The sequence below is a fragment of the Acanthaster planci genome, linkage group LG19 (assembly GCF_054643075.1).
Source record: "Acanthaster planci isolate LZ-2023a linkage group LG19, COTS_SCS, whole genome shotgun sequence".
NCBI classification, from domain to species: Eukaryota; Metazoa; Echinodermata; class Asteroidea; order Valvatida; family Acanthasteridae; genus Acanthaster; species Acanthaster planci.
Window position 1 is genome coordinate 1516189 of NC_141795.1, and position 12090 is coordinate 1528278.

Consider the following 12090-nt stretch of genomic DNA (forward strand, 5'->3'; position numbering starts at 1 on the left):
CCTGCCCAACCTTTCAGGAGAAGCGAGGATGATATCGAGATGAGCTTAAGCGTATACGCCGGCACAAGTGCGGCATTTTGATGATTAAGGATAATCATTTGTTGAGCAAAGTTCCTGGCGTGTCTCTGAAATATGCGTATCGTAAACAAAGGGGTCCAATGTATTAATCTCATTAAATGATTTTTCTGGTTGGCCACGAGCTTCGTTGGACAATACTGGATGCTGCAAAATGACTTTACTTAAGAGTTAAAACATTTAAAGTGGTGCTGTTTATCAACAGACCCTTGAGCCTCGTTCTTGTCATGCAGTGGTACTCGGGCATAATCCTCTGTGTGAAGATTTTGGATGGAGGTTTTGTATAGATAAACAAGGTCTGTTAAATTTTCTTTTGAGCAAGCTAGCTAGACAGGCACTACCCACAGGTCCTGCATGATAGAGACTGCATTGAATAGTCTTTGGGGCTTTTTCATTGATCAGGGTCGATTCCGAGTTTGCTGACATCCGACTACAAGACATCGGGGTCATAGCCACATTGGGTGTAGGTGGTTTCGGCCGAGTAGAGCTGGTAAGTACCAGGGTCTCAGTTTGTAGCTAATCCCCCTAAACCTCCTCCCCGACCCCCCCACCACAAATAAATGATTTCAATTCATCCAGACCCAAAGAACTTGGCCATTGAGCCCATTTTTATTCTGCTAAAGTCGACCTTTTTATCCTTGTGTCTTTAGACAGCGAGATTGCTTTTGGCCGTGTAACCTTTTACAAAACCATTGTAAAAGTAAACAACCCCTTCACAGTTTACCGAGGTGTGTTTCCTGTTGACTCTCTGAAAAAAAGAAAGGCCCATTTCTGTTGGGCTTTTCTCCACATTTGTTTTTACACTGGCTTGTTCAGAAACCAGTTTTAAAAAAGCCAAAAGTTGCATAGAGTGACACTGTAGTTTATATCCAGCTTGCGTTGTCTAGATATTTTCTGCATGTGCTTATCAGGACACTACATAGAAACCTTTAATATGACATGGAGTCAATTGGCTCTCTTTTCCTGTTCAGAATTAAACCTTATCAGCAGTGTCAGTATCAGAAATTAACTTCATCGAGTGCACCAATTTTTTTTCTCATATTCTTCACATCCGGTGTTGGGCCGATGTCATTTCTCTGAGTGGAGGTTCCCGTTCTAGCTTTGCTCATTACACTTGCTTATCTGGCACAGTGGGTTTAAGAACTGACTGAGACGACACTGTAAAAACATGGATGGGACAGGCAGGCAATAACTCGAGAAAACACGGGCCTAAAGGATAAAGCTCTTCTTACGCGTAGAGTGCCAGGTTTCTCCCGGGAATCAAGTCAAATTGAAGGGAAAAATTAGATAAACATGGCCAGCTGATGAGGAATGTCTCTCTGACAAATATGATAATCCAAGCGACCTGAGACTTCCTTCAGAAACTCTTCCTTGTGTACTGACTAGATTGACTGTTCTACTTGAAGGTTAAATAATTCAGTGTAGGCGACTGGGACGCCATAAAAATGGCCGAAGTGTCGGAGGGGTCGTCTTAATTGAGAAATATCTGACGGAAGTTCCTCTCCACCTTCCCAAATTTATATTTTGGCCAACAGAGACTGGAAAGGTTTGCAAGGGTTCTTACCTGATAATCTGGCAAGATGAAGAGTGCATTTTTGACTTATCGGGGCTGTAGTGTTGAGAATTGTCATAGCATCCATGAAGCTACGACTCCTGCGGACTGTCAGTCTCTCGGAGGAATCGATTCCTCAGAAATGTAGAATAGGAAAGGGGAGAGTTAGAACTACCATTCAGCAGAAGAAAGATTGTTCCTTTTAATATTAAGCCACAATTACCGTATGCATGGCAGAGTTGTGAGATGCCCTCAGGCACACACGCCAATGCGATTTGTTCACTGCTTTCACTTCAGAAATCTCCTTATCCTGATGGGGTATGTTTGTGTACGCGGTTCGCGATGCGAGGAAAACCAGTTGCCACTGCCCCCCCCCCCCCGATGCCCCGGTGCGCTTAAGTCTTAATAGCAGCGTCTCTCTGCGGTTTTATCCCTGCCCCCCAGGTTCGAGTCAACGGGAGAAATCAGACCTACGCCCTGAAGCAGCTGAAAAAGAAGCACATTGTGGAGACACGGCAGCAGGAGCACATCATGTCGGAGAAGAAGATCATGATGGAGGCCCGCTGCAATTTCATCGTCAGGTGAGAAGGGGGCAGGACCCGGACGTGAGCGGCGCTGGTGAACCGTTCTTGGTCAGACCTTGCACAGTTCTTTGTAAATCTGTGCTTGTCTGTTTTGTCTGAATACAGTTCTGCTCTTGCTTTCAAGTTTTGTCGCTGGCATATTTCACTCTTGCTCTGTTCTCCTCATTGCAATGTTTATCCGACCATACACGCAGGGTTCCCATGGTCATGGAGAATTCTTTAAAATCCTGCTGAAAAAGTTGCCCGAGAGAGTCATGGAAAATTGGCCAGTTCGCTCTGCCCCTCTGTAGTTTTCTTTGCACTTGTCTGCTTTGTTCATCCGTTTGATTTGAGCTTTTAAATTAACTGAATGAAATCATCTTGTTTTTGTCCTATTCTCCAGATTATACCGTACATTTGGCGATAGCAAGTACCTCTATATGCTGTTGGAAGCGTGTCTAGGAGGGGAACTGTGGACCATCCTTAGGGACAAGTAAGTCGTCCCTGACAGAAAAAACTTTGGATTACAATTCACGATGCTTTAAAGTGCCTTTCCGTGTGCGAGTGTTCTCCTAGGCGCATCCATGTACCGCATTCCACTCCTGCGCATTTGAATGAACACTTTCCACAAGTGAAGCATATGGACCATGGCGTGCACTGAATGCGTCCCCTGGGGGAAGGCATCATCAGCGTAGATGGAATGTGAAATGAGTTGAAGCTGAGTGTGTTGAGGGCTTGTTGTTTTTTATAAGGGTAATTCCAGAAATTAGGGGTCCAAAAGTGCAACATTTTCGTGTTCCTGTTACATCTGACCTTTGTTTTTTGACATGGAAATATCACCGGAATTGTGTTCAAACTATTATTATTTGTTTGGCAAGTAATTTGCATTAATTCATCACTCTTGGAAATTCGAAAATGTGTTCTGAATTTACAGAATCATGATGTAACAGGGACACAGGGACATCAATCAGATGTAACAGGGACACGAAAAAAATGAAGCCCTAATTTGTGGAAATACCCATAAAGCAGTCTACTATGGAAAGCCAAAGTAGAATTAATTCAAAACTCCTTTTTCATAAAAACGGAAAATATCACCAAAGGCTTTTTTTGTGCAAGACCATGAATTTTGTCCAATTTTTTTTTCCATGTAAGACTAAAGTTATCAGACAAGAATAACAAGAACATTGATGAATGCATGAACATTTTAGTCTTGCATGAAGAATAATTGGTCCCACATGACAATTGTAGTCTCGCACCTAAAAAATTTTGTCTCGCTCGAAATCTGTGGTCTTGCACGAAAAGAAAATTGGTCTTTTAATTTTTGTTCGGTGGGGAAAAAAAGGGAGGTTTTTTAATTAATTGGCATTGCCACAGGGTGTGACTTGCAGGAAATCAATGAAATGACTGCAGCGTAACCTGTGGTTATGGGGAACGTTCCCATCAGATACGAAATGGAGTGGCTGCGTGTAATGCAGTAATGTGTAAATCAGATGACTTCATACATGCCATGTGGTTTATATGAGGCAATCTATATGCATCCTGGCAAACAGTTGGCTAGACAGGTGGCTTTTTCTAGACCAGCCTATCAATCACCTTGTCTATTACAGGGGCTCATTTGATGACAGTACTACAAGGTTCTACACAGCTTGTGTGATAGAAGCGTTATCTTACCTTCACAATAAAGGCATTGTGTACCGAGATCTGAAACCAGAGAACATCCTACTCGACAGCCAGGGCTACGGCAAATTGGTGAGTCTTACCCCTGATTTTGGATATGACCAAAGACCAAATTTACCCAACAAAACCGAGATCTCGTTTGGAAGTGGAATCTTGTCAAACCGCAGCCGGTTTCCTCCTTGGTTTTTCCTCCGACAGGTTGATTTTGGTTTTGCAAAGAAGATCAATCTTGGCCGCAAGACATGGACGTTTTGCGGCACCCCCGAATACGTCGCACCTGAAATCATTTTGAACAAAGGCCACGACTTCTCGGCTGACTACTGGTCGCTAGGAATCCTCATGTTTGAGCTCTTGACAGGAAGGTAGGATGTTTTTTTTAATTTCTGTGCCAATAAATCAGCCATGTCTGTCTTGGAAATCTAGATGCTCCAGTGTCCTCGAGCAAGGTACTTTGCTGTAATCTCTGTAATTACTTTGCTGCTTCTCCCTGTCAGGGGCAATTGTTTGACTGTTAGACTTCTTAATGTGTAATAGCCCAAGGTTTCCAACCAAGTTTCATCCCCTTTTTGAAAAATCCCGGAATCATCCCCTAAATCTATTTGTACATTTCCAAACTCCCCCCCCCCCGCAGCCCACCATTCACAGGCTCGGATCCCATGAAGACATACAACATCATCCTGAAGGGTATGGACATGATCGAATTCCCACGCAAGATCACCCGCAACGCTGCCAACATGATCAAGAAGCTCTGTCGAGACAACCCCACGGAGCGACTTGGCTACCAGAAGAACGGGCTCAAAGACATCCAGAAGCACAAGTGGTTTGACGGCTTCAACTGGGAGGGGCTCAAGAAGAGGACCCTGACTCCGCCCATTGTACCCCATGTGAGTATTGACACTGATGACCTCATCAGGTCTAGTCCGTCAGCGTATTTCTCGAAGGTTCCGGTGGAGTCTACACGTGGTTACCCCGCACAGTATCACGTGTGTCAAAGTCAACCTGAATCGTTCTACATTTTGTTCCATGACCAAATCTGATGTTGACAAGCAAAGGAACATCATTGTCAATGCAGAGTAGAATTGCCGGAGACATTGCTTTGACAATAAAATCTGAAAAAGTTGGCATCCACGGGTTGGTGATTTGCAGAAATTGGGGGAGGGGGCAGGAAGTCAAAATTGTTAGTGGTTCAAATAAGGGACTGCGCTTGATGAAAAGTTCCTACAGAAAGATTTTCTAATGGCATCACTCCTTTCCAAAAACTATGCTTTAGGGCTTGCCACTGAGCAAGACAACGCTGTGTGTTTCATGAACCAAAGTTATTCCTGAGAATAAGCGTCCAATCAGGATGGATCTCACCATACATGGTGGTCTTGAGCCGACAGTGTCATATTGGAACTGTCAGATGTTCCACTTTATAGCTTGGTTCCAAAACAAAATCGGATGGTAACAGTGTGTCTAGGTTAGCAATGGTTTGCTGTGGACTGAGTTCCAATCAGAACCATTGCAAATGTCAAACATGACATTCTTGCTGGTCCTTGATGTTACACATATCCCACAATTATGAATCATCCTTAGCCAAGCGTCTCTTTCTCTACGATAGGATCAATTTAGATTAAGGTTAGTTCTGTTTCAAACCGTCCTGAATTTGCAGGACTGGTACACTATCTCCACTTGGCCATTTTTCTTTTACTAGATTTTTATTAGATACCTCAATACAGAATGAAAATAGACTTCGCAGAGCCATAATTTGTATATTTTGACAGCAGGGAATTGTGTTGTCACATTTGTTTTGGAAATGACCAATGGACATTGCACAACTCACACAATTCAGAGGTGACGTCATCGGCAGCCAGTTTAAATCGTCATCATTTTTTTCCTGTTCATTCCACCAAAGGTTGGATCTCTTGAACAATACCGTACAAAGGTCAGAAACGAAATGCGTTTGATACCCAGTGTGAGAACCCAGTTTTTCCCAGTTTGTGCAAAGTTGACATCCCTCATTCAAATCCCCCCCCCCTCCTTAAAAAATACTTCTACCTTTGTTTTTTATGCCTACGTACTCTAGAACTTTTCCCAGCTGTCCTTGGCTCCGTGTTGTCCTGGAGTGAACATGCAGTCACCACTTGCTCTGTTTCGAGCATGTAATTAAAACATGCTTGACTGAAAACACAGTCTGCGTAGCTATTCAGACATGAAAGGCAGTCTTGAAGCTTATTCTGGAAAAGTGAGATTCCCTAAGAAAGGGATGAATGAGGAACAAGGCTTTGCAAAATTTGTACCCAGAAATTTGAATTTTTTCCCTGTGAGTTATTTCACATTCAGTGTTTATTATGTACTTGAGGATGCTAAAGGTTTGATCTGAAAGGTTTTTTTGTGACTTGTTGATACTTTTTTACCCCTTTTGAATATTTCAAATGCCCCTGCTGCGGTTTTTGTCGGCTCATGCAAACACAGTTTGTTTGCTTTTCGCTTGGGCAGAGTACCCCTGCTGAATATGCATGAGAGGTTTCCTGCAATCACCAAAGCATGCTCCGTTTGGCCCTTTTCTGAATTTCATTCCACTTTTGTCATTTGACTCTCACTTTTTGGTCAGGTTGTCACGCTCGTTGATGAAGGCAACTATCCGACGAACAAACAATAATCACATCAGAACAACAAAACAAAAACCACAAAGTGCACATCAAAATTAACTTGTTTTCTTCCCAGTGAAGGAAAGTTCCAGAGATAACACTAATCATAAACATATATGCTCATGCCTCCAGATTTTTCATGAAGCTGGGATGAAAAGCACTGGTGTACGACCAAGAAAAAAAAAGTCAAATTTCCAAGTTTCTTCATCCAATTTTACTCCATCCTTGCTCAACTTGTGCCAACAGCATTGACCGTAATTTATCCTTCTTCATCCTATTCAGTGATGAGGTAACCAAAGGATATCTATTTCTGATCAGATTTGCTTTTGTTTTTTGTTTTTTCTTCCTTTGACTTTTGCTCTGCAGGTGAGGTCCAACTCGGACACGTCAAACTTTGACGATTATCCACCAGACACGGATCCTGCACCCCCGGATGACATGTCTGGCTGGGACAAAGACTTTTAACAAAACTCATGCAATGTGCCTGATGGCAATGCAGCCACGCACTCGTTGAACCAAGAACTATGAAAAAAAATGAATAAGCAATCTGTGTATAATGAAGGGCCGTTATTCAGCTTTCCAGAGTTAGAGATTGTGGCTCTGCTTGGTTTCTCCTGCTGCGAATCCAACCTGAGTAGTAGGACCTCGTCAGGAGTCTGATTTTGTAGGACACAGGCATGGTCATCGGGACGATAAGTTCTAGCACACCATGGAGGAGTCTAGACTCCAACCTCGACCGATGGGTCTCCATGTGCTGTGTGGAAGTTGCTAGCGAGCGGAGACCCAGAACGTAAACCACAATATGCATTCGGATCCCTTCCGCCAAAGAACATCACCTGTGGCATTGGTGTTCAGTTGTCTCACCAAACTCTCTCCCCGTCCCAGGAACTGCCTGCCGAAAAATGTTTGCAAAATGAGAGCTTTGTATCTCCATTTTAGAGGAGGACTTCTTTGCTGGTGAGGCAAAGTATTGCCGGCCGATTCAGCCATGTTCTCCACTTTCTTTGTCCGTCTGCACACCATTGCGATGCATGTTTCAATCATATCAACAAAGGCTGTGGGTAGCACTGTCGATCAGCATGTTTAGTGTAATGGAGGAAGTGATTTCTGGTTTTTAATATCTCAGATTTCAGTGGAATGATTCAATCACAGGCAAGAGCGTCGGAATCCGCTCGCGTCACAGAGTTGTGGTGCTGGGGTACAGTGCACAGAATTTTTTACAGGCAGTCCTGCAACTCACCGTCATACCAAGAATTATTAACCGGACAGCAGGCTTGGGGAACTAGACTAGTCGGGCATAAGGTTAATACTGTAGTGCTCTCTCAAACTGAAATTACTTGGAGAAATAACTTACCAGAAGACAAAATAGCAAAATATGTCCGTATGCCATTGACCAGTTTCAGTCCTGGGAGAACTGTATACAAAAGTGAAATGTAACGTTTATTTAGTAGTAGAAAGTACATATCTATGCATCTTCATAAACTCTCCGTCAGAAAAAAGGTACAAATGTCCGTTGCATGCTTACAGGTGGAAATGCTTAACTTTTTATACATCAAAAGGCAACTTTGTGTTACAGCGTCCAACCCCATGTGATTAAGCTTGTAAATAGATTGTTTAATGGACAAACACTCGAGGATAAATGTTATCATTACTGAAAAATGCGTTGAAGAAGAAAACAACTGGTAAGTTTCATGAAGCTGTGGACAAAGTTGCAGCTGTTTTCAACAAATAATTCAAGTGCATAGAACACAAAGTCTCCCAGAAAGGGGTCATAGTGTAACTTGAGAAGCATAGAGTTGGTCAGTCACAAGGTGTCGGTGTAAAGGTCAGTTCCTACTCGGCACAAAAGCATAACGATTGCAAACTTGTGACGCCAGAACTGCAAATTTGCAAAAGCTGAACACATTTCAAGTCCAGTGAATTTCGCTGCAAATGTTTTGTGACGTCAACTTTGCTTCACTTTGACATTCGTATGAACCGGCAGTAAAGCCGTTTTAAAAAAAATCATGTAACGACAAGATTTTTTATTGACTCAGAAAGCAAGCTGGTTTCTTACAATCAACCGAAGAACTTGCATTTCTTTACTGAATTCATGACGATATTGTGCTTCCGGTAGCATTAGTGCGTACATGTCGGTAATTTCAGTGATTGTTTATGGCCATACATAACCTACACGTCCCGGTGAATGTACGTATAATTGGTGAATAAGGAGAAGATAAACTGTGCACAATAATACATTGTGGGAAATATTTTCCTGGGACTTTCGTTTTTGAGTTAGGCAAGATTTTTTTTTTTATTTTAGTCCACTGGTGGTATTGAAGGATGGAAACATTAAAAAAAAAAAGGACGGGAATAAAAATTTGCCGTTCCTTTCTCGGAGACGGAACATAAATGAGGTAATAGAAATGTATACTGTATTCCGTGAATCTCTCGTGTTCCTGTTTTATTACAGCTGGTGCAAATTGGGATTCTGCACTGTGATGTGATACGATGCTTGAATTTTTTAAGATTTTTTTTTTTTTAACCCAGCATTTACCCTAAGAGAGAATTCCATCCGGGTCTATTTGTTTTTCAAGTCTTGCTAGTTTTGTAAAACACTTCATGTATGTTTGCCTTTTCTCCCCCAAAACATTCTCCATTCAGCAACTCTCTGAATTGTGCTTTGTTTTTTTTTTTTCAAGTCTACGCAAGTTAAAAAATGCGAGCAAGTAAATAAACTACCGCAAGATTGATTGTTCATGTTCTTATCTGTGTTATGCTGCACAATTGATGGAAAACAAATACAGACTCTGAACACAGATCTTGTAACGAGGACTGTCTGCAACTCGTCTGTGTTCCGAGGATTGCAAACTCACAAGACGTAGTGAACTTCTTTCTCGTCAGAAATGCTGCTATTTTATTTTGCTCCCCTTTTGCTGTTGCCCGAGTTTGCTCGATCACGTTTTAGGAACTGATGTTCCCTGGTCATTTTCTTAATTTGGGACGTCATTGATGCCCGAAGATGACGCAAACAAAGGAAAGGAGGGAGTTTCAAAAGGTAGACATGTTGTTTCTTTTTTTTTTTTTAACATTCATTTGTTTCAGGTTTGTAAATTTTATTGAAAAGGTCAATCACGTGTTAGGGAAATGTGTTAAGGCCTTGGTCTCAAACCAAAAAAAGATCACATCAGTACTAAGCAGGCAGCATTAGAATGGGTGGAAATTACTTTTTAGTGAATTAACTTGTAAAAAGACTTAGATTTTGAATTGTGTAGATTTTTTCTTGTTAAAATCAAAAGACTTTTGTTCGTTGTACCCAAACCTTAATACTGTGTTAAAACATTGAGCAGTGCTCAGATGATAGGCGGTAATCTGGAAATCTCATCCTCAAATGCGCACAGGTCCTGTCAACCAGTGTTTAGGACTGCTAATCTAATCATTTGGGGTTTCATGCAAAAACCAGTCTACCCCCACCTGTCCTGACAATAAACTTTTGGATTTATGACTTGTCAAATCATGCAAGGAATTCAGGTTCATTTTTCAAAATGTGGATTGATGGCAATTTTATTGTTATTTGAGGGAAAAAAGTAAGCAGGGGGAGGTATTGGCTGGTTGAAATGAATTACTTGGAAAGGCTTGGCGGTCAGTTGTGTAATTACAATTGTATATAGTTTGAGGTAACATTGTAAAGTTGTGCGTAGGTTTTTTGCTTTGTTCACTGTTATTTTCATTTTGTTTATATCACTATGTACTTTAGATTTGTGCCAATGTTTTTTCTTTCTTTGTTTAATATCCAGACAGTGCCTCTAACTTTATAATTCTTGTTTAGCATTGATCTTTTTTTTTCGGTGATATTGTGGCAGATTTGACTGCTGTGGGTTACATTTGCCGCAGTTTTTGATGGAGAGGTTTTATGTCATGCATGCTATCAGCAATTTTTCAACAATTTAGCTTGAATATATTTTTAATTGTGAATGAGGGCAGGGATAGCTTCGGTGAGATGGAGAACTCTGCACTGCAAACAGGAAAGACATTTTGTGACCAAACTTGCCAAAACATCGTTTTTGACTTTCTCTTTAAAAGTTACCACGGCCTAATTGATAACCTAGGCCTGGGCATGAAAGAACTGGTGGGAAATTGTCACATTATTGTTGCCCTGAATAGTTTCGGCAGGGCTGTCACTTCTTTGTTGTCGTGTAAATGCCAAGTCTCCAAAGCATTAGAGGAGGAATATGCTCAGGAAACGGAAATGTTGTGGAAAGAAAGATGAGTGTCCAAAAAAACCCTCCATTTTCTAATCAGTCTTCAAGAAAACGTAAACCTCTTGTAATGCCATGGCAACCCTTTTAATAAACAACATGATTTTTCAATATTGTTCGTATTGATATTTACCAGGTACTAAAGGTTTTTAGATGTGCCAAATTTGTTGTAACATTGTTTTTAAGTTATTTGCAGATGTGTTTCAGGAGGGTTTTTTGAATTGATAACCGAGCAGGCAAGTTTTAACTGCTGTCATTTTTAAAGATTTGGAAATATTGACAGCCACCCGCCCCCCCAAAAAAAAGACTTTCAATCTATCTTGGAGTTGTGGTAGAATGATACAGGAGTCTGCACGACCTGTTTTCATATCTTGATTTAGCCATACATGAAAGGGTGGGCCATTAAGTTATTCATGTACCTTTCACAAGGCTCAACTTGCTATGAAGAAGACACTGAAAACAGGAGTTGGAGAACTCCAAATCTTTCATTTCCAGTACTAGTATCTATACCAAAACCAGGTTCTTCAGGTTGTAAATCAACTTTTTTTTTATCATGGTGACCAGTCACAGAGGCGTGATCGAATACTATTTCGATCTTTAAAGTTCGTAATAATTTATAACTATTCAATAAATTGGCAAGGCTGTCGTGGAAAGATTATCATATGCAGCTTCCCCATTGAACAGCTGGCATAGCGCCCTCATGCTACCCCGTTTTGCAATCATAATGACAATTGTATTACGTTGCGTCCGACCACGGACGTGTACAGTATGCAGACACATGTAGCCGTGGCTCGAGGCGCCCCTCTCGAATGTGAGTTGTCGATTGTGGTCTGTGCAAGGATCAAGAAAACATTAAGTTATCGTGAATTAATTTCGAATTCCTAATCATGAACGTTAAATCGTGATAGTGAACCTTAATGCTGTCGATTCATGGCAAACAATGTGTCGGAAGAGGAAGTCATTAAACAACTTCGTAATACATGTATACTGAATGTTAATTACGACCTCACATGGCGCTATAACCATTAGCGACTATTTATGTGTAATTAATTGTAGCTTTTTATCTAAACATCTTTTATCGTGTGTATCAAACACTTAAAATTGGATTCAAGAATGCCAGCTGTGTTTTTATAAAACCTATGTTATTTTTTGACTACGTAAATACAGTACAGTTATTCTATAGCATACCCAATAAATCAAATAGCATTCTTGAGTGAAAGACAATTTTTTGGTCTCTCTTAGTACATTTATACATCTGTTTGTGACTTGACTGTATTTATGGGAAAAATAGCGCGGCGCCTCTTAATTTTGACATTACGCCAGCAGAGGCATTGGCGTAAGTTCAGTATCCCCTG

The 12090-nt window shown here is 41.2% G+C and overlaps 1 protein-coding gene across 1 annotated transcript in view; it reads left to right on the forward strand.

The window, feature by feature from the left end:
* The window catches only part of prkg1 (protein kinase cGMP-dependent 1), a 28155-nt gene extending 16196 nt beyond the window's left edge, over positions 1-11959 (forward strand). Inside the window, exons 9-15 of the mRNA XM_087149148.1 lie at positions 478-565; positions 2072-2208; positions 2594-2683; positions 3798-3939; positions 4066-4229; positions 4499-4751; positions 6864-11959. Of these exons, the coding sequence (XP_087005274.1) occupies positions 478-565; positions 2072-2208; positions 2594-2683; positions 3798-3939; positions 4066-4229; positions 4499-4751; positions 6864-6962 (973 nt within the window). The 3' untranslated portion in view covers positions 6963-11959. The remainder of the gene's footprint in view (positions 1-477; positions 566-2071; positions 2209-2593; positions 2684-3797; positions 3940-4065; positions 4230-4498; positions 4752-6863) is intronic.
* Positions 11960-12090: the final 131 nt, after the last annotated feature.